The following is a 22,037-nucleotide window of genomic DNA, read 5'->3' as shown; positions in this document are numbered from 1 at the left end:
GTTTGTTTGAGGGTTTTTTTCCCGTTCCCCTTGTAGTTTTATATTCTCTCCCCTTGATATTTCCCTTATCATTATTATTAGTAGTAGTATATTGTACTTTAGTTATTAAGCTGTTCTTGTCTCAACCTTTTACATTCTTTAGATTCTCCTCCCTGTTCCACCTGGGGAGGGTGAGTGAATGGCTGCATGGTACTTAGTTACCAGCTGGATTTAAACCATGATAGTCCTGAATAACTTACACTATAATATATATAATTAAATACTGCAAAATATTTTGGAAGCACCTTGCAATCAGTATCTCATGCTACAACTCATTTGTAATCTGGGATTTAGAAAATAAAAATGTATGCTCAGCTTCATAAAGTGCTCAAAATAAGTAAAAATTTAGCTGTTTGTCGGTTTTGGTTTGTTTTTCTGAGAAGACAGATTGAAGACAGAGGGGAGGGTGGAAGGAAGAAGGAGGATGAGAGATGAAGCAAAAGGCCATGATAATTTAAGTGAAATGAGGCTCCTGAGAGAACAGGGAAGAAATGAAGGTTTTCCATGCCAAAACACAGTTGCAATGAGAGAAGCTCTTCAGTCCCTTTGCTGTGCACAGTTGAAACTGGCACTTCCAAAAGAAAGGCTGCCACATCATGATCCTGTTAACTGTTCACATTCAGGCCATGACATCAAGAGTACATCATCTCTTATGCCACTCTTTCAGCAGCCTTCCCTGGAAATGGGAAACATGGGGACATAAGAAAAAGTATAAAAACAAAAGCAGACCAGCAGTTCAGGTGAGCCTTTCAGTCTACGGGGTGAGGTGTCCTGTCCTTCCCAGAGAGCTGTGGTACCTGCAATGAGGACAGCCCAAGCCAGGGAAAATTGTCTCCAACCATTTCACCTGCTCTGGCCACTCTGGAAACACTGGGTTCCAGACAGTACAGGTGTGCAAAGGCTCTCGCCGTGGACCTGGTACCAATGGAAAGGACAGGTCACCCTGCTGTCACCATGAGCTGCCACAAGCCTAGTCTCAGGGCGTGATGTCTTGATGGGACATTGGCTTTGACCTTGAACAGTTGGCTGGCGCATCGCCTATGCCTGAAAAGACCAAAGCAGGAGCTATGTAGAATAGGGAAGGGAGGACATGAAAATCGAGCCCCAAAGGATAGAATGTGCCCTACAGACTAACTTCTTACATGTTTCAGGACATCCCTGCTCACCTCCCCCGTGCTGCAGTAGCAGGCAGATTTCCCAGTTTTCAGAAGACTATTTAAAATGCAAGGCTAGAAGATTCTGTCTCAGAGCTGTCAGTCCACCCTGTGGTGTTTGCCTTTGGACTACTAGTCTTCTGCTGGGGTGGATGGGAAACTCCTGAAGATAGTTTGATTTTTTAGCCACCCTGAAACAGAACTTCAGAGACGCAGATACTACGAAAACAGGATGTCAGCTTTTGTCAGAGAAGATCACAGGAGGTTTGAGGGTTTTTGTATTTTAGTTGCCTCTTTCTCTCTCATTTTCTTATTCCCTCCCATCCTCCTCCCATCTTACAATTTCTTATCACACAGTCAGGAGAAGTGTGGAGGAGATGGCGGTGGCTGAGACGCAGCTGTACGCAAAGGTGTCCAACAAGCAGAGGAGCAGAAGCACCTCTGTACTCCTTGAGTCTCTCCTTGCCAAAGGATTCCCAGCTCATATTGCGTGAGTAATGTGTTTGGCTGCTTTGCACAGTTAAAGGTATTTAAAATAAGAGATATTTCTCATAAGATCCTGATAGCTGGCAGCTTGCTTTTTTTCATCAAGAGAGCATGCTGCAACCTGGGGTGGTGTCCCTATACAGGGATCAGACCTGTCTTGCTTTTAATTTCTTGTAAAACAGTGTGTATTGCTTATATTGCTAAAAAAATCCACCCTGCTTTGTATCCATTTCTATAAATATCATGTATATGTGAAAATTCATGTCCTTCCACATCTTCAGGTTGAGAGGATCCACAATGAGTTAAAAAGTTGAAGTCCGTAATTTGCTCTTGAGATATATCGTGTTTCATTTTTTCTGCTTCTCACTGTTGTTATAAGGGACTTAAATGAGGATTTAACTTCTACTCAAAGATTTTTTCAGGCCTAGCAGAGACCTCCTACTGGGTTTTGTCACTGGGAACTGTTTTAAAACAGTAAGCTTTCCTTAAAAAGATGCCACATAAGTCTGTCAATTTTTTTTCCCATCTTGAATCAGGATCTTGTTCCAAAAGTGTTTTGTACCTGGAAAATATAATAGTAAAGAATAAGGCACTATTCTTGGTAACCACAGGCGGGTAAGAGATTAACTGGTGGCAGTTAACCAAGCTAATGAAAAAGAAATATGGCAGTCACTCCTCCCCCAGACATCATTCTAGCTGCAGAAGGAAGTTCTGGGGAGGATTTTCCAGCTTCTGAAGGACAAATATGGACACTTTAGTACAAATAGTTCAAAAAACAGATATTTATATGTCAAAGAACCCCTCATAAAAGTATTTTCGAAAGCAGAGCAATATCTCTCCCTTCGGACTGAAAATTAAGCAAGTTGAAAAGGCTCCATTCATAAATGCTGGGATGCTTTTTTAGGAATAGCTGTGTTTAGCGCATCAACTTTAGACACAATGTGCACAGTTTACAAGGAAACTGTGGGTCCCTTGTTCCAGGTTATGCACAGTGAAATTTCAGCTGAGAACATAGCTCATCATTTCTCTAGTAATGCTGTAAGTTTGGCCACCCCAAAGTAATGGCTAGATTTCAATTTTTTTTGTCCTGTATATAATGTTCTTCAAATCCCCTTCTAAACACTTTCTGCTGTTTCTAAGATAGCTTTGTGCTTCCCAGATCGAAATCAAGAAGCAGTGGCAGAAGTACTATGCAAATCGACATAAAATGACAAAATGTCCAAAAGCACTTTATTTTTAATATATTCATTTTTATTGACTTTAAGACCTTCAAAATGTTGATTGTGTTTTTATAAAACCTCTTAGCTGTCTCTATAGCTCCAGGATTGACCCGTAAATGGAAGTACTGAAAAGCTGTTCTTTTGTTAATTTCTAGCCTGAGGAAAAAGAGGTTGGATGGAACTATTACAAAACCTCTCATAACGTAGAATCAGCAGGCCAAAGTAACGTTTCCCCAAAGAATAAAGACCAAATATGTGATGGACAAGCTAAGCATCTGATCAACAAAATGGGCCTTCCCTGGTGCTTACACAGAACTGAATGTGTGTCAGCAAATTCTGCTTTAGGGAAGAAACAGTTCATTCTCTCAGTAAATACACTAGTTTTAATAGATATTTTCAAAGGCTTATCCCTACTATTTAAGAGAAATGGGTATTTTCAGAATTTATTCTGTGCATCATCTTTTGATATTCACTGCTCATCTTGGAAGCATAGAATGTATAGTCACAGGATAATAATCTCCTGACTCTAAGGGCTCACTCCAACCTGTCCATGTCCTTCTTATGTGGGGAACCCAAAGCTGAATGCAGAGCTCCAAGTGGAGTCTCACCAGAGTGGAGGAGGTGGGGAGATTCACCTGCCTCAGCCTTGGTTTACCCAACCCTAAGGAAATCTTTATGGTCAGTAGGGCTGTGGAGGAAACACCTCCAGGATACACAGGATGATATCCTGTGAGGAGGACAGGCTACCAGTCTTCAAAGAATTAAAGACTTGCTGTGGAAAATACTGTTTGGAGGGCTTCAAGAACATTAATATTTGCCAGGCATTACGTACGTGTTAGAGGTCCTGCCTGTGCTGGAAAATAAGCTTGGTGACGACAGCATGTCCATGCTTTAATTTCTAGGATTTTTCTTTCTATCATTCTGAGGAATCCATTTTGGTTTCTATTTTAGTCAAAAAGCCTTGGCTGCTACTGGACAAAAGACAGTAGAAGAGGCTGCAAAATGGTAAGTACCTGTGATTTCTACTAAGCGCTTTTGCGTTAAACCTGGCTGAAAACCCTTCTTCATGTGCTGATTCTGTCACTGAATATGAAGTTATCTGCCATAAAAAAAAAATCCGTCTTTTGTCGTAGACTTTCTTCCCCACCTCTGTTTGGTTGCTTTTTTCTTTTTTTTTGTACATGAAAAGCCAGAGGACACGTTTGAGTATGGCGTGTTCTTCCCCAGTATTCTTTTGTTCCGGATGCTACCATGCTTTTCAAGAATCACTCCTAATCCAACAGCCGCAAAACCAAACATACAGCATAGGAAAAGCAAGGTGAAGGATATAATTACATGGGATATAAGTTTCTGATCTTTGCTTGTGCATTTTCTGATTTGTCTTGTTTGCCTTTATCAGGGCTGAATAAAAAGACTTGCTCTTCTTGAGTGTTTTTAAAATCTTCAGTTAGCTTTTATTTTCTCATTCTTAAATATTTGCTACATGTTGGTTTTTTTCCCCCTCCAGTCCTCTGTTTCCAATCATGAAAAAGATGAAAAATAACTCAAAACCCCTAAAAAAATCTTTTTTTTTTTGTTGTCTTCCATTTTCAGAGGTTGAAAGAATTGAAAGCACATCGTAAAATGTAAAGTACACAAAAATTAGCAGAAAAAAAAAATCTCCATTACCTAGTACTTCACAGAGAAAATTTGTAATGAGTTTTTATTTTACCTTTTCATTTGTAAGAAAACAACAACTTTGTATTTCCTTTTTCTGGTCTCTGCTATGGTTGCCTTCAACCACAGGAAACAAGAGTAAGCAGTGCACACACTTATCCTCTGTGACATGCTCTTGATTTCAGGTTGCACTCTCACTGCAATGATCCCTCTTTGGAGGACCCAATCCCCCAGGAGTATGCTCTTTACCTGTGCCCCACTGGCTGCTTGAATAACTACCTGCTAGAGTTTTGGAAGGAGAGCAAACGCCAGTGCGGGAAAAACAGAGCCCATGAGGTTTTTCCACACATCACTCTCTGCGATTTCTTCACGGTAAGGCACAAAATGTGTGCAAGTATCACATATAAGTTACTGATGGAACTGGACTGCCTGCCATTGTCTTACACCAGAACTTCTCCTCGGAGATCAAACTGACATGACCCGTGCCTGCTTAATATTTGAATGCTCAGACCCTGTGTTAGGCACCAGGGGCTTTCTTCCCACCACCCACTTTAGTTACCCACCTTAGGCCTTGGTGTACCTAAACACTGAATGCTGATGCCAGTGGGATGCTTCAGGGTAGCTGAGTGATTCATGTCTAGCATCCACCTAGAGCAACCCTTTGCAGTCCAGTCTACACATTGTCCTGCCAACATACAGCTATCAGCCGGCTTTGGAGACCATGCCCATTGCTGCATCAACCTAGGATGTTAAACCTTCATGGCCAGGGCAGGAGTGTCTGCCTTCAGCCAGATGTGAAATAGTGACAGCATTATCAGAGGATGTAGACAACTATGGTATTATGCCTATGAGAATCTCAGGGAAACTCCTGCTTTCCCCAGAGAGCCCCAACCAGAAGGTCACTGCTACGGTGGTGCGTCCCAGATTTTACCCTTTCTATTGAAGCTTGGATGTTCTGAAAAAGAGAGAAGCAGAATGCACAGGGGTGGAAGGAGCAAGGGGAGACAGAGTGTAGTCCAACAGAGTCACTTTGTCAATAATTTGACATGGAAGTTTGGCTCCTGAGTTGGACTCCTGGAAGGCTGTTTTCTGGTTCTAGAGATGCTACTGTTCTCCTAAGTGCCCTTCTGATTGCTGGTGAGCCCCTACAGAACTTCCCAGCAAAACTGCTTCTGCATAGGTGAATGTGCTTATTATCAAAGGCCAGCAAGGAGCTATTGCCCTGGAAAAACTCTGGAGCCACCTGGAATCCAGGTTTCACATATTGATGGTGCGGGAGATGAACATCAGCTGCAGCAGAGATGCACTGAAACAGACAGCAGTGCCTCCACGCTTGCACTTGCTTGACCCAGTGTAATGACTAAATGGAGCAAATAGCTCTATGGAGGAGAATAAAGCAGCCCAGAAATGGAGCATTGTTAACATTCCTGTCTTGGGCTGCATGGTACAAATTCCTTATTTGTCTCTTTGCTTCATAAATTACTTAATTGCCATATTTTTTGTGGGAGCACGGTTCCGTACAATCTAATTTGCTGTGATTAGAGCATTAAGGATCATAATGACAAAGATGCCTTATGAATTTTGCTAGGTATGTTGCTCAGCATCTCAGATCTTGAAGCTTTAGTAGGAACAATGTCAGCTAAAGGACTGTAGGACAACAATAACACAATTTCTTACTTAGAACTGAAATGGAAAATCATGATCCCAGCCTATTTTCAGACAGGCTACTGAACACCTGTCAGATGGTAAAATCTTTTGGTTCTGTCCTACCCTGGCTAGACACGTTTCCTAGTAGAAGGCTCCATCTCCTATTGTAGCACCAGGATACTGTGTGCTGATCAAATTGTTCAGAATTACTAATTTCAATACCAGGAATTTCAGGCAAGTTCTTAGTTGTGTGTCTTTCTCAGGAAGTCTAAAGCGTGCACTGTTTTCTGGTACTACTGTAAAACACAGGCTACGATATGGCTGTTGAGCCCGTGGATAAAACATGCTCCTCATATTTTCTTTCAGTGTGAAGACCAGAAAGTGGAATTACTGTATGACACCTTAAAGAGAGTCGGTGAAAGCTTTTCACTACGGTTTCCACCATCCGTTTCCTTATTATTACATTCGTCCACCAGTTACCTTGGCTTCTTCATTGATGACAAACATGCAAATATCCTCAAAGAGTTTGCTCAGGCATTCTCCTCAGAAGCTTCAGCTGTGGCAGGTAGGACAAGCATTGGTGGGAAAATGAGTGAGTCATAGCACATATGCTTAGGCATGGTACTGAAAACATCTCCCATGTCTCTCTGGAAGCTCAGCTGGTGTTTTACTGCCAGCAAGCACCCTTTCCTCATGCAGATTTGAAAACAGCATGGCTAGGGGAACATGGTGTAGACTTCAAAGACACAGTGTTTTTGTCTAGAAGCTGAAATGGTTGGCAGTGTAACTTGATAAGCCATCCAACAGGGTATCCAAAATGGGCAGGGATATAATACTCCCTGTTCCCAGACTGGTGGCCAGACTGCATCCCTGAGAAATAGATTCTAATCCCCACTCTAGTGACATCCAAAGGACCCTGTATCACCAATGGAGACTGAGGAGACACAGCCCCAGCATAGCTTCATCTGGGAGAAATAAATTCAAGACATTTCAGACTTGGAGAGGAATTCAAGCCCTGTTCATCTTTTTTTCCTGGTTGAAGCCAGGGAGCAAATCCAGTCCTGATTTGTGGATTATATTGGCTTAATCGAAACCGTGATGTTCTGCAAAACCATTATTCATCAAATCTGTGACCTACTCTACTACTAATTACTATGGTATTTCCTGCATCATGCAAAGCATGCAGGACAAAACAAGAAGAGCTTTAAATGACCTTTGCTTCTGTGCTGTGAAGTGATTGTTTCATTCCTAGATTGCCATGTGAAGCCCTGCCTCAAGCAGCTCCACCTTACCTTGTCTCACAAGTTTTATCCTCACCATCAGAAGACTTTGGAACAATTGGCCAAATGCATTAACCCAGAGGAGACCTGCCAGTGGGTAGCTGCACTTTACTCACGGGACATGCGTTTTGTGCATTACCAGGTACCATCATCAGACTTACTTGATTTCCTGAGCCTGTGGTCACCATGACTTTTTTTCATGAAGAAAATCTGTTCATGCACAGTTCAGCATTTTAAAAAAATGGTTGTTTCAAGTACCTCTTAGGGTTGAAAAACTGTACTCACGAATCAGTAGAAGATACCTTTATGGTGGGCTGCTTGACCTGAATGTCAGCAAGGTCTACTTCCAAACTCCAGCAGAAAAAAATAATCTTACTATCACATGAGAAATTAAAAGAGACAGGAAATGATGATCCTTGAGTATTTGCTAGGATTTGTCAGGTCACAGCTTTGCAGTTAAAGTGCATTCAGCAAAATTAGTTTTCTTGATTGTTTCAGCCATGACAAAAACTCAGATTAAGTATCAGTGAGCAGGGCACAGTTCTTGCTGCTGATTTTCTGCTTAACAGACTCTTGGTGATTTTTTGCTTAACAGACTCTTAGTTCAAACTAGTCAACATTTTTCCAGTTTTAATTTCCAAAATTAAGTTATGGAATGATCAACATTTTTTAGTCAGTATATTGCAAGTCTCGCATTGGATTTTGGTCACACTCAGGAGAGCTGCAAGTAATCACAAAAATAGCTGATAACAGTTTTGCTATGTTTGCTCTCAAATAGTCTGTACCAGCTACAGGAAAAAAGTGTTTTTATGAAAACCAAGTGCCTATTTTTACACGTACTGCAAATGTGGTAGTGTCTTCCTTTTTCTCTGCCCAAGTGCCATTAAAAAGCACATTGTAGAGTAGAAAACAGTACTGATTGCTATGTCCAGCAGAGATTTGGACAAGCATCCCCTGAACTGCTGTGGCTGGGGCAGCAGCAGGCTCTGGGCATCAGCCTGACCCTGCCGTGTGTTTCACCCAGACACTGAGGGCCCTCTTCCAGTATAAGCCCCAGAACATCGATGAACTCATGATCAGTGCTGGAGACTTCATCTATGTTGACCCGACGGAGCAGTCTGACGTGAGCAAAGGCTGGGTGATCGGGACCTCACATCGGACAGGCTGCAGGGGTTTTCTTCCTGAAAACTACACTGAGAGGGCCAACGAGTCAGACACGTGGGTTAAGCACAGGTAAATTGGGGTTTTGCTTTACATCAGCTGCTTTTGCTGCTAGGGAGCTGTGGCAGTCTTCCTCCTAACCATGAGCGGTGGGGTGCTAGGAGGGAGCTGAAGGCAGCATTGGCAGAGCAGAATGGGGTCCTGGGGGTCTGGGTGGGGTGCTGAGGCTTCTGAAAGACAAGACACACACCCACAGACACCCGGAGTTCATTTGTTAAGATGCCCAAGGGATGACCCCTATTTGCTCTTGAACAATCTGAATATCCTAATGAATTTTAAAACTCCATGCTGTGCTGGGCAGGCTGAGCCTCCAGCCTGGCTCACTGCTTTCTTTGTTTTTTTTTCATTTCAAGAGCTTGGAAAGTCAACTGGAAATGAAACCACAAAAAGGTTACTCCACCACCTTGAGCCTACCCTTGTCTTGTTGACTTGCTCTTTATCAGCAGGCATCTACCTAGCTTCCTGTACTTTGCAGCTGTCAGCACAGCTGATGCTATTTGTAGATTAGAGCTGGTTTTTCTAGGGAGCGAGGTCTAGGTGTACTTCTTGCTGAGTCTTCAGAGACAGAGGGGAGGCAACCAGGTAGTATTTCTTGCTTGAAGATCACACTTCAGCAGAGCTGCATCCAATACATGCCATCAGTTCATAGAATTTAACCTCATTTTTACTGGGTTTATTCTAAATCAAGAGCAAAGTGATGAAGTGGGTTGCAAAAAATATTGAATGGAACAGGAATCCTGACTTACATGTGCCTGTAGACAAAATCATTACTTAAAAATCCCTTCTATTTGTGTGTGTGTGTGTCCGTATGTTTGTGTGTGTGCGCGTTGCTTCTGTTTCTTCTACAGGGAATATGTTTTTGTAACAGCTTCAAGACTCTTCACTCAAACTGAAAATGAAACTAATGTAAAGACGAATGGAGAAGTCCAAAGTCCTAGTATGTTAAGGAGCGTAACCAAGGTACTTTCTCTTCAGGTAACTGGGTTTTTTCCATTTCTTATCTTTGCCATGTGCTTCTGTAGGTATGCTATTAATTAAAAGCATTTAGTAAATTTAATAATATCTTCCCTGTTCTTCCTCACATTTTCATGTTATGCTGTAATACACATATACATATATCCACACATTCATACGCTCTTATGGTATGTTACAATAGTTCATAAATATTTTGAAATGCATAAGATGTATATTACTCTTGCCTTCTTTCATAAAGCTATTTTCCTTCGTGTCCTAATAGCATAATGCATGAGTTCTCTACTCAGGTTTCTTTGTGCACAAGCCTTACTGGGTAAGCTGTGCAAAGGTATGGCAACAAGTCTGACAAGTGAGACATAGCCACAACCTCCCCTGAGTCCCATATAGTTTATAGCAGAGTAACTAAAATGGAATTATGCTGATTGTTCATTGTTACTTTTATGGCCAAATTCTATGCATGTCACCTTGGTGGCTTACATAGTCCCAGATCTTAGCACATTTAAATCTTTCAGCTTCTTTTCTATTTTTAGATACATAGCTAATGCAAATAACTGCATAGAACTGCAGCAAGAGAGCAACTAGCTGGAAGGGATAGCAGCACTGATGGGATTGCATCTTTGTCCCAGTTTCAAAATCAACATGCATCATTTTTTTCACAGGTTTTCCACTTGCCTTTTGGTAGGAAGAACAAAACAAATGAGGATTTTTATTTTACCTGCAGCACATTTGCACCTGCATTGCCTTATTTGCTCTGTCAGGGTTGTTAAGATGGTCCTTTCTGGAACACTGACATGCTGCAGAAACCCCTTTGGACTTGTTGGCCCCATGGCCTCTCTTCTCACTGTGCTGGGGGATAACCCTGCATTCATTTGTCTTAACATAAGAGAAACGTGAGGGCACCCTGAAGGGACTTCCATCCTGGGGCGTCCCAGGATGCTGTGTGTAAGACAGTAAGACAGAAACTTCCACATGACTCACTCATCCTTCCACAGACTATTGACTGCTCTTGGCCTTTCTTATCTAGCTCAAATCTGTGGCAGAGCCACCGCTTGGCCTGAGGAACATGTTTTGCAACGTGAACACCTCCAGTCTAGAGTTTCTCTGGCCTCTGGGTTCCTCACAAGCAGAAGAGCAAAACCACGAAATCTTAGTTTTAAATCTGATCTTGTGGCAGTTGATTTCTGTTTCATGGCAGAAATGCAATAGTGTTTAGCAGAATACACGAGTATAAATTTCATACCACTTCTTAAGAATTCCCTTCCCTGCAACTGTAGATACACATCACTAAACTCAGTGCTGCAGCAGTAACGCTGCAATGGGTTACTGTTGAAAAAGATTTAAAACCTTTGACCCATGCCTCTTTATCTTCTCATCTGTATTTAACGTGCATTGTATACTAACCCCAAACTACTTAGAACTTCTTTGTAATTACATACAGTCTGAGTTAAAAAGTGGCCTCAGAAGATATCTGGGTTCACTGTTGACTTGGCCACACAGGTATGAAAATGTACAAGTAGCATTTCATTTGCAAAAGAAGGACAAGCTTAGTGCTAGTCCTGGTGTAGAGAAGAGCATTATCACTTAAATCTTGGCTAGTTGCCCTCTTTTGTTTATATCAGCTATATATTGTATATTAAAATTATAATTCCTTCACATACTGGAATTAAAAAATCTTTTATCAGCACTACCTTTCATTACTGTAAACCCAGAGTTAAAACCTAATCTGTATCCCATGAAGGTCAGGAATCTTTCATTTGCCTTCAGTGGGGAGCCAGCCAGGCTTATTGCCTATCTTTAGCACAACATCAACTGTAGCAGCTCCTTTCTCTCCTCCTCTTCACTTGTTACAAACATCCCAGGACAGGTCTGCTCTTCCTTCCTCTGTCAGACAGTATCCAGGAATCCAGACTTTTCATGCATATTATATATAATATCTTAATGAAAAACCCTTTTTACACAGATGTCTCAGAATGCCACCCTGCGGAGAGGCTTGCTGGTGATGCGCCATGGGGAAAGAGTTGATCAGGTCTTTGGCAAATCTTGGCTTCAACAGTGCTTAAGTGCAGATGGTGAGTAAGATGATAGGAGGATCTTAGCAAATCAGAACCAATTAACGCTGGTGATGGATGCAAAAGACTCCATCTCCTACATGTAAATGTAGACACTGAGCAAATGAGAGAGTAACATTGCAAATCAGATACAGTAGCTTTGACCGGCATGGAACCAGTTCATAATGTCCTCAAGTCCTTCATGTTTATGTTGCATAAACTCTGCAGAACAAGCAAAGCTCTTGCGATACTGACGGATGTCTGTCCAACACAGGATCTCTACTGCTCATTACACAAGGTGGTGGTTGTCAGACCCCTCCCAGTCAGAACCACGGTCTGTTGATCAGAGTCACTGTATAACACTAGTCAAACCTGGGGAAAAAAAGCAAGAGCAAACAATGGTGGAAATGTCAGCACTGATCTAAATTAAAAACTGGATTTCTAGACCCCCTCTCAAAAAAACAAACAAACAAACAAACAAACAAAAAAAATTTGAGATGAAGAAAGCTGACCCAGAACAGGGAAATATGTGTCAAGAGGGAAGAGGGGAACAAGAAGGTGGGAGTTCAGAAGGGAGAGTTTTGTGCTGAAGGACTCCTTCGTTATGCTGGAGATCTCCTACATTAAGTGTGTGAAATTCACAGTGGATATTAAGGTAGTACCTTCTGGCTGCATATCCAGTTCATTGGTTTCATATTTCTTTGGTGGGAATGCTGATTTTCATGATATTGGCAATGGTAGAAAAATATCAATGTGGAGTGGATTTTTGTTTCATTTGAGCGCCAAAAAGCTGGATTATCACAAATTCCTGTCCCATCTCTTCTCCCCTATATTTGCTCTTTCAGACCTTGCCAAAGAGGTGCTGTTTTGTTAGGACAGGTGATTTCCCAAGCCAGTGTTGTGACCTTAAAACATGATGGTAATAGCAGTGACTGGGTTTTTTTTTTTCAAACGCGAGATAGACTATTTGTAGTACTAAAATAAACCTGTAGGCATCTGAGTTCAGGCACTGCCCCATGATCCCCCAAACTAAGTGAGTGCAGACCACAGTCTGGCCCCAGTGGACAGGCAGCATGGGTCCTTGAGGTGGAGGGAAGAGAGATTAGTTCCTTGGGCAGATGCTCTTCATCACTTGCCCTCTTGGCCAGGGAATGGGCTTTGACCTGTTCCATTTACCAGTCAAGACATCACTCTGCGCTGAGTTTTCAGAACCAGCCATCCAACTATTCAGAAGAAACAAAGCCGTTGTAATAAAATGCCACCTGAGGCTGCTGCCTCCCTTGCGACACAGTAAAATGTCTCACTTCATTTCAGGAAAATACTACAGAGCAGATCTGAACTTCCCTTCAACCCTGCCAAAGCGGAAAGACAGCATGAAGCATTTTGAATATGATCCTCCTTTGTCTTGCTGTGGTATTTTCCAGTCAAGGCTTATAGGTAAGCTGGATAATACCCTACTGCAAATGTATGGGATTTGGAAGCAGGCTTTCATTATCTGCAAAAGCTCATACTGGCTTTGTAGTAGAAAAAGCTCCTAGAAGCACTGATTGCTTGTCTTTGAGACCCATTCTACCAGTTCCTGGCAAAGAAAATTAGTCTGACCCAATTCACTCACCAGATGAAGCTGTTTCTGCTCCCTGAGCAATTGTGCCTACTGTAACAATGCAAGTCTGGTGCAGATGCTTGTCTCTGATTCAGATATATGTGGACAAGCAAACGTCTAACTCACTGCTGCATGGAGATTGAGTGAATCTTCAGCAATTACCTCTCCAACACTCATTTTAAACTTGCTGCTGCCACCAGAATGAGTTTTTAGTGGGCTCAGTAGGCCAGTAGTGTGAAAAAATTACTGTCAATGTATTCCATGTCAATGAAACTGAAAAAATCCAAACTGTTTTCTGCAGAGAGCATTTTGTGGTAGTTTCTCATCTGTCATGATTTGTAAAAGAGCAACTCGCTTTGCTGTTCCCAACCAGGAGAAGCTCTGCTGGACCAGGAGGTGACAGTCAGCTATGTGTACTCATCACCTGCACTCCGCTGCATACAGACAGCTCAACACATACTGCAGGGTAAGGTAGCGAAAGCAGCCGGGTGCTTTTGCCACAGTGAAAATGTCTTTGTCAGACTTCTGTGAAGTCTCTGAGATGAGCAACTAAGAAGCTGTACTGCTTTGTGGTTATTTGTTGTTATATTAAAGCAAGGAAGACAAGGTGGGTTTGTCTCGCTGGTAATAAACCTGCTGCCATGTGTATGGTCTGCAGAGTATTAACTCTAGTCCTCACTATTTAAAAAGGAATCTAATTTTATATGAAATAGAGGCGTTTCACATCAGGTTGAATTCAACATTAGTACCTGCTCACCTGATCACCACTGCCACCTTTTTCATATAATGTTCTGAGCCAAAAAGCAGATGTTTCCAGTACTCTGAAGGGTATCTATGTGAATCAGGGAAGACAGTTTTCTTCTGAAAGCATTTGTATTTGCAAGCCAAACTATTTTCATTCCTTTGTTTTGCAGAACCTCTTTCCTTCTCTTTCTTCCCCTTCCTCTCTTCTTTTTTCCTCTTCTGTCCCCTCCAGCACATCTGTCAGGTTCACAGCTCATTACTATGTTTTCATCAGAATTATGATAGGAGTGTATTTCTTCTGGGAACTAGAAGAAACAAAGTTCTTCTCAGTAACCTCTCTTGAGAATAATCAAAAAAAGAACGTGTCTTTTGATAAGAGGATTCCATTTTGAGAACTGTAGGACAGTGTAGTGCCCCACCAAGGACAACTGAGCAAAATGCTACATAAAAATCACAAAAACATTTCCCATCTGAAGTTTATTCAGATTGTAACATTACTGGGGCATTTTCTTCTGTTCTCTTCTGTACCTTGCAGATCATCACAGGAAAGCTCCGGTAATAAAAATAATACCGATGGTGATGATGGTAATGTAATAATTTGTATGCCTTAACATTAGTCAGACAATGTAATGGTGGCTTCATTTAATCAACATCACCCTCTTTTGTTTGAAAGTAATTCATTTTCATTGATGAAAGTATTATAGCAAACAAGGCAGAATGTTTAGCCTGAGTGTAACACTTGAGTGTACCTTCCTCTTGTTAGGTAACATTTCTTGTTCTTGCAGGGCTTAAATTAGATCAAAAAGTCAAAATCAGGGTGGAACCAGGACTGTTTGAATGGACCAAGTGGGAAGCAAGCAGAGTAATTCCTAGCTTCATGACTGTGACAGAACTGGTAGAAGCATCTTACAAAATAGATGCAAGTTACAGGTAATTGCTCCATATGTAACTGTTAAAGTATTTTATTTTTTCCCGAGTTGTCTCCTCATCTTTTTATAAACAATTATGAACATTGCAAAAGCTGGGTGATTCTGGTCAAGCCTGATTCTGATTCAAGCCTGCATGATCTGCTCCTAAAGTAAGATGTTATCAGCTGTCTTGTAACAAGAATCAGCTTTGCTGCTCTGACGCACAGTTGACAGTGTGCTTGTACGTAGCGCCTGGGTGCACCTGCACACACAAAACTTGCGGTAAGACCAGCCCTGCTGTGGTGTTGCCTTCAGATCTGCTGGCTCAGGCCCACGTTGTGTCATGCACAGGCATAGCTGTGTTACAGGCATTAGTGTCAGGTACCAGGAGTCTTGTTTTTGCCTTTGGCTCATGTGAAGCACACTTTAGGAACGTGAAGAATAACCTCTTGGGTAGATAACATGCTGGTGTTCAGCAACGGGGAAATGTGACTTTAGAAAAGGTTAGTAAGCTCTTTGCCGAGGGTCTGCAGGGCAGCAGCAAGAGGTCTGCCCCATAGCAGAGGGTGGCACAGCCTGGGAGAAGGCTGAGGCCTGAAATGTCTCTGGTTTGTGTCACTGAAGCAATGGACACAAGAGGAAGGGAAAGCAAGGGGCCAACCCTGCGCAGATCTATGCAGGGACTGTGGAGAGGGAGGTGAGCCTAACAGAAACCATCCATCCTTCTGGTTTTGGGGGCAGATAGGATAACAGCTTTTCACTATAATTGATGTTTGTGCCAGATTTGGTCAGGGAGGGGGCTTGGTTTGGTTTGAGTTGCTCAAAGATTAATACTCTGCTTAGCAAGGACTTTTTGGAGCTTTCACAATCTGGGGAGGGTGGGTGATGCCTTTTCTGAGCGCTTGCAAACCACAGCAGGGCAGGAAACGATAAACCTCCAATTCAATCTAGCTCCTCATCTTGCTCACAAACCAGGCTGCTCTGTGTTCACAGTGCACAGGCAGACCCAGGAAATTACTGAGTTAACAAACCCCAGCGTCTCTGGGGTTTCCTACATGTACAAGAAAGAGGGAAAGGAAACATGTTGTCTTACTGCATTTCTGCATTATGAAACATAATGAAGCAAGTGTCTTCATTTGAAATTGCATGAAGGAATAAAATCCTTCATTTTCTTGGACCATAGTGTGTTCTGGTGTGTTTTACTACCAGGAGACTGGTTTTCCTATTTTTTTCAGTACAGACTCACTTGCCTTGGGAGAAAGTGTGCAAATGTGGAACAGTGGGAAGTTCAGAGGGGAAGCTCTGAAGCAATGCCAACCACAGGGTTTAGACCCCCTCATAACTCCCTGGAATCCAGCAGGCTAGTTATGAGTACCCCAATCTAGATTGTCCAGCCTAGCCAGGCTTAATATTAGCTATGATTAGCAACCCAGCATGAGCTTTTCACATGCTCTTACCACCTACTTTCTATTACTGCCATTTGTGCTGACATAATGTACTGAGGACTCACCTGTGAAAATACACTGCCATACCATTCCTTACTACAACATATTAATCTAATCTCACTCCTGCCTATTCACTGAATAAGCAGACAATCAAATCAGGGTGAGGGGGGCAGTTGTTTGTAGAAAAGAATTAGCACGCTGTATTGTATCACAATGTACGGCTAACTGCCAGCTGTAGCAATGAACGCTTCCCATTCCCAGAGAACACAGATTAAGTGGACAACTTGAAAAATATGAAGTGACTTTGGTGAAGTTTTATTCTGTTGCTGAGAAGCACTGATTTAATCATCATCAAAGAGAGGAGCCTGTTGAGAGACAGCAAATAGCTGCTCCTGCTGCCCACTTTGCCTGTCTTGCATCTCTGAGAAGGCTGTCAGAGCCTCCAATCATTGGGAATTCGCTGTTCCCAGCTGCCTACCCTTAGCATCACTGGCCACTGCACATCAGGGCTATGCAGGCTCTTCCCTGCTGCTGCCAGGCTGGGGCAGGGTGAGTGGCATCCATCAGCCCAAGCCCTACTGGTCCTGTGTGGCTGTCCCAATTCGAAGCAGTTTGAAGCTCTGGCTCCTTCTTTTTGGGGAAAATATTCTGTGCATGAAGAGCTCCAGTGTATAAAAGAAAGAAGAATGCCTGGTCTCACTAGCAGTGCTCAGATACTTAGGAGTGGTGCATTGTAATGTCCCTAGAAACACTTTCTTTCACTCTAGGAGTGAAAATCTTTACTATCCATTTGTCCAGCTAATGTAGATACGCCTCACTTGTTTTTGTTGATTTCATTTGCTTTGTTTATTAAGGAGACTAACACTGAGACACCACATATTGAAAGCATTCACACCATCAGTGTCTTGCCTTGGATTGAACTTGGTCAGGATTGCTAGAGCTGTGGCTCTGTAAGTCTGCAGTCTGTAGCTGGGCTATAGTGGTCCTTGCTGACAGAACTGCTCAAAGCTCACCTCTTTTTAGGCATGAATCCTACCTTAAGTAATATTCACTGTAATCTACAAGTTTCATTAAAGCATGGGTTTCCCTGCATCTGGTGCTTTATGAGCTGTGAGATTTAGCCATAAGATTTGATGGAAATTGATGTGGGGGAAAGCTAATGCTCCGTGAAAGATGAGGTAGCAGTGTATCAGCCAAGTCAGTAGATAAACCTGTATCTATTTAACCAAGTGCCTTTTCTCCAGTGTAGTCATTCAATAGTGCTAACAGTGTGCAAGTATTTATCTAGATTAACATATATTTGTGATTTTAATGTCAGGGGTAACTTCCCACTCTCTTCACTGGTGCCATCGGAAAGTTATGAAGAGTATGTAAGCAGAAGCTCTGCGGTTATAAAACAGATCATCACTGCCTGTCCCAGCAAAGGTAAAGGTTTCAGGTCTTTATATATTCTATCAGGCACTTCAGCAACAGGACCTGGCAGATATTTGCCAACAGAAACACATTTAACACGAGTTGTTGGTACTGCACAAAGCTTAAGGTGGAGACTTTGTCCTGGGCTACACTAAATTAAAATACATGCAATTTATGGGATAGAAATTAAAAAGTAAAATTAAAAGACAGATGAGTACTAAATTGCAAAAGTATGCTCTCTACTTGGTCTTGCTACATCAGGATGCAGCTCTGCATAAGATAATATACTTTTGTGGAAAGCTTTTTTTTTTTCTTTTCCTTTTTTCCTTGCAATTTCTTTCTCTCACCAGCTGTCATGACTGCAACACAGCAGAATTTTTCTGACCAGGACAATGCACCCTGCCACATTATCAAAAAGATCTAGAAGTTGATGGGTAACCCGTCAGTGCTGCAGCTCCCTTACTACTTTGTTTTTTCCTGGTGTATCAGGTGTCATCCTCATTGTGGGCCATGGCTCTTCCTTGGCATCTTTCACTCGACCTCTGATAGGGCTCCCCACCAGAGACAGCAAAGACTTTGCCCAGGTGGTACGAAAGGTAAGAAGACTTTTTTTACAGTAAGAAGCTTTCTTTTTGTTTTACTATACTTTTAAAAAGGAGCCTTCTTACGCAGTGAGTCATGACTGTAGCTGCATGCCAGTACCAATGACATTAGCTTTCTCATTACAAACGGAATCTCATGTAGTTTTAGCAAAACTCTGTAGGCCCGGAGAAGGATTTTCTCCTGGTAAACAGTATGCAACTAGTAGCTAAGACTTTGTAGAAGGTTTTCACCCAACTCCACTGGAAAGTCAATGCCAGGTAACACCTACAGACCTCCCATATGAAGACAGGCTAAGATAGTTGGGGCTGTTCAGCCTGGAGAAGAGAAGGCTGCGTGGAGACCTCATAGCAGCCTTCCAGTATCTGAAGGGGGCCTATAGGGATACTGGGGAGGGACTCTTCATCAGGATAGTGACAAAGGGTAATAGGTTCAAACTTAAACAGGGGAAGTTCAGGTTAGATATAAGGAAGAAGTTCTTTACTGTGAGGGTGGTGAGGCACTGGAATGGGGCAGTGTTCAAGGCCAGCTTTCACAGAGCCTTGAGCAACATGGTCTAGTGTGAGGTGTCTCTTCCCATGGCAGGGGGGGGTGGAACTTGATGATCTTAAGGTCTTTTCCAACCCTAACCATTCTGTGATTCTATGAGGCACATTTGGAAACCTCTCCATTTGGAGCTAGCCTCTTTCCTTTAGAAGTGGGGCTAAGAGCCCACCCTCTCCTCCCCAGGATGCTGTGAGCGTAATCTGCAGCTATGTTCAGTGAAGCCACTCTTTAAGAAACTGTTTTTCAAGTCGCTGCAATCTCACAACTTTCACACTCAGCTACAGAACAGAGAAGGGGTTTTTGCCAGCTTCACTAGTGGGGCCTGTGCTTGAGACTTGGTTGCCAAGGTTTTTTGTTTACTCTGTTCATGTATTATCACCAGTGACAGAATTCTTCACCCCAGTTTTCCTTACCACATGCCCTAGTATGACCAACCAGAGAATTCAGTCTTTAGATATATTTTTACTACTGCAGTCAAAGCATAAGAAGGCATGAATATATTCTGAGTATCAAACACAAGTATGAATGTGCAGTGATGACTCAAGTTCAGCTTTCACCTCACAGGCCTTCAGTCTGTTTTTTAGTTCTTCTCAAAAGTGACAAAATGTCCTGGTGTCTCCCCCCCGTAGAACAATCTGTGTCTGATCGCTTCTGTAGCAAAGTCCCCTCTTTCTTGTCAAAACGATGACCCTGCTACTAATTCTGCTGGTAACTTCTTTCCTAGATCCCTTCACTGGGCATGTGTTTCTGTGAAGAGCTGACAGAGGAGAACAGATGGCAGATGGTCAACCCACCAGTGACGACATTAACCCATGGAGCAAATGCAGCATTTAACTGGAGAAATGCTATTGTGGAAGATTAGAATGCAGGCTCTGCCTGTGCTGTTGTCAAAAAGAAGCCAAAGACAGGTTATGGTTCAGCACTGTACAGTCATTCCTCCAGAACTCACAGAGGGTGGGAAATACCCTCCCTGAGTTGTCAAAGCACAGAAAAACACTTCCAAGTTCGGTGCCTGAATTCTGTTTTTATTTCAGTGGCCGAGAAGAAGGAATCCAGTAACTGGCATGCAAGTGAGAAATAACTCTTCTGATGGTGAAGAGAGTACCTTTTAACGCTTTCTGAGAGTACCAACATTTAAAAAATATGGAACCGCCTGTTTATAAATTCTACTGCTGAAGGCACTAAACGTAGACAATATTGCATTTTCCAAGGCCAAAATTCATCCAGTAAGAATTGGGTTTTTTTAAGGCACTTGGATATTTTCAGACAATCAGAGAAACTGGGACTGAAAAAAGTAATTTCCTACCTGAAGAGGAGACTGAGACCAGCTCTACCTAAAGCCACTGGGTTTCCTGTTCCCTCCATCAGTTCCGTGAGAGCAAACACCACACTATTTACCTCTCCCACAAAGAGGGCCCATTTTTTATCACAACGGCTCCTCATTCAGTGATTCTTGAGTGAGCTGTATTGCAGAAGGGACTAAATGATTCTTTTTTGAAGAAAACTGATTGCTTTAGTGTTGCTGGAACAAAAAAAAAAGACTCCTTGCGTTATTGTACTGGTGGCAAAACTGTGATGTGGGCAACTCTAACTGCTGAACACTTCCTGAGATGGCACTTGCAGGACAACAGCTTTCATTTCTGCTGTTCTGTGCCAAATTGCATAAATGATGCAAAATAATTGCAAAATAATTGCAAAATGTCTCTGTAGCTCTTCTTTTGGAGATTTGTTTAATTAAGGGAACGTAGACCTGCATAAACAGGAACATACCTTCCTTCAGACTCTTTTCTTTTCTAGTTATCTCTCAGATAATTACCTCTGGGAAAGTGCAAGTGTTTCTTTCAATGAAAGGAAAAAATGGAGGTTTCTCTTTCTCTCTTAACGTGACTAAAAATGTTTTCAATTTCACTCTTCATCTCCCTGCTCCTTCTTGACATATCTCTGCATGCATGCTGTTAGCCATCAGGCCATCCAACATTCAGGCTTTGGGACTGAGTGGTGTCTGACAAGCACCAGTGTCTGTGGGTGTGGAGATTTCATATCTCAATCTTGCACCTGAAATGATTCATTTTGACTTTCTTGCTCTGGTGATTTCCTCAAGCTCTTCCTTTTCTGACAGTGCTCTCATTTTAAAGTGAAAATCAAATGACTCAGGGCAAAGACAGAAGCTCTTTACCTAGCAAGGGAGGGCATAGGACTGCATCTCTGCTTGCAGCTCAAGCACATGAGATGGGTAGCTATTGATGCAACCCTGGAAAAACATGAAACACCAAGTACCATAACAGCCGCCTCTTTCTCCAGGGGAGCAGGAGGCCCCCTCAGTGCTGAGAAGACTGGCTTGGTTACTTTTTGACACCTCACCCCAGCACACACTTGCTATCAGCTCTGAAGGGCTGGTATGGTGAGGGACTGTTTTGAGCTGAGCCCTCAAGGCAGTGGCAAGGCTCCTCTGTGGTCTTCAGGGAGGGCTCTGAGGCAGAAGTCTAGCTGAGAAAGGGCCATACGGTACATGAAAATCAGCACAAAGGGAAAGAGCAAGGTGATGACGGAGGGAGCAACATCTCAGTCTTATGCTTAGCCATGCTAAAGGCAACCAGCAAGGGTCTCCCATCACACCACTTGCTCTCTCAGGCTGGCCTCAGATCCAACCACAGGAGAAAGTCCGACTAGTTGATGAAAAGCAGCCCCTCTGACCACTCTCTTTCGTCACTAAGGAGCATGTGCAAGTGGAAAGGCAGGGGAAAATGGGGACAGCAGGGTAATGGGGATGGCACGGGGCAAGGACCTGGCCTAGGGCATGGCACATCTCTTCTCATTCCTGGGAGGTTCGAGCTCAATGCCTGCAGAGGAGTCACAGTGCTCCCATGGGGTCTTCCCCTCTATGAAAGCTGTGGCTTTTGGTACAGTTTTCTCTGATTTCATGAAGCAATTTCAAGCCACAGGACAGGTGTCACCTGGGAGGCTGTCACCCCAGACTGAAACCCCGATGTGAGAAATGGTCCCAGCTTTGACAAGGGCTTGGGGGTGAACACAGGTTTACTTCTAAAAAGCA

General features: G+C 42.7%; 1 protein-coding gene across 3 annotated transcripts; it reads left to right on the top strand.

Moving 5' to 3' along the window:
* The first annotated feature begins 1,467 nt into the window (after positions 1 to 1,467).
* On the top strand, positions 1,468 to 20,651 carry UBASH3A (ubiquitin associated and SH3 domain containing A). 3 transcript variants are annotated; one of them, XM_061453511.1, is made up of 14 exons: positions 1,469 to 1,683; positions 3,851 to 3,904; positions 4,741 to 4,927; positions 6,569 to 6,767; positions 7,455 to 7,624; positions 8,507 to 8,715; positions 9,552 to 9,663; positions 11,639 to 11,747; positions 13,041 to 13,163; positions 13,703 to 13,795; positions 14,859 to 15,003; positions 17,745 to 17,851; positions 18,329 to 18,435; positions 19,710 to 20,651. In XM_061453511.1, exons 1-14 carry the CDS (start codon positions 1,571 to 1,573, stop codon positions 19,845 to 19,847), a joined length of 1,866 nt encoding a protein of 621 aa, XP_061309495.1. In that variant the 5' UTR covers positions 1,469 to 1,570; the 3' UTR covers positions 19,848 to 20,651. The 3 variants fall into 3 exon arrangements, with proteins under 3 accessions (XP_061309496.1, XP_061309495.1, XP_061309494.1); XM_061453510.1 differs by having other exon boundaries at positions 9,552 to 9,678; XM_061453512.1 differs by lacking the exon at positions 18,329 to 18,435 and having other exon boundaries at positions 1,468 to 1,683; positions 9,552 to 9,678.
* The last annotated feature ends 1,386 nt before the right edge of the window (positions 20,652 to 22,037 follow it).

The sequence above is a fragment of the Pezoporus flaviventris genome, unplaced genomic scaffold (assembly GCF_033815535.1).
Source record: "Pezoporus flaviventris isolate CSIRO_AGI_PZ_B2104156 unplaced genomic scaffold, CSIRO_AGI_Pfla_v1 ptg000015l, whole genome shotgun sequence".
NCBI classification, from domain to species: domain Eukaryota; kingdom Metazoa; phylum Chordata; class Aves; order Psittaciformes; family Psittacidae; genus Pezoporus; species Pezoporus flaviventris.
The sequence above is the reverse complement of the archived record's forward strand: the minus strand, read 5'-3'. Positions and strand labels throughout refer to the sequence as shown.

Coding starts and splice junctions, on each gene's coding strand:
- UBASH3A (XM_061453510.1), top strand. CDS start 1,571: ATGGCGGTGGCTGAGACGCAGCTGTACGCAAAGGTGTCCAACAAGCAG. Junction 4,928..6,568: donor CTCTCTGCGATTTCTTCACG/GTAAGGCACAAA, acceptor ATTTTCTTTCAG/TGTGAAGACCAGAAAGTGGA. Junction 8,716..9,551: donor GACACGTGGGTTAAGCACAG/GTAAATTGGGGT, acceptor TTTCTTCTACAG/GGAATATGTTTTTGTAACAG.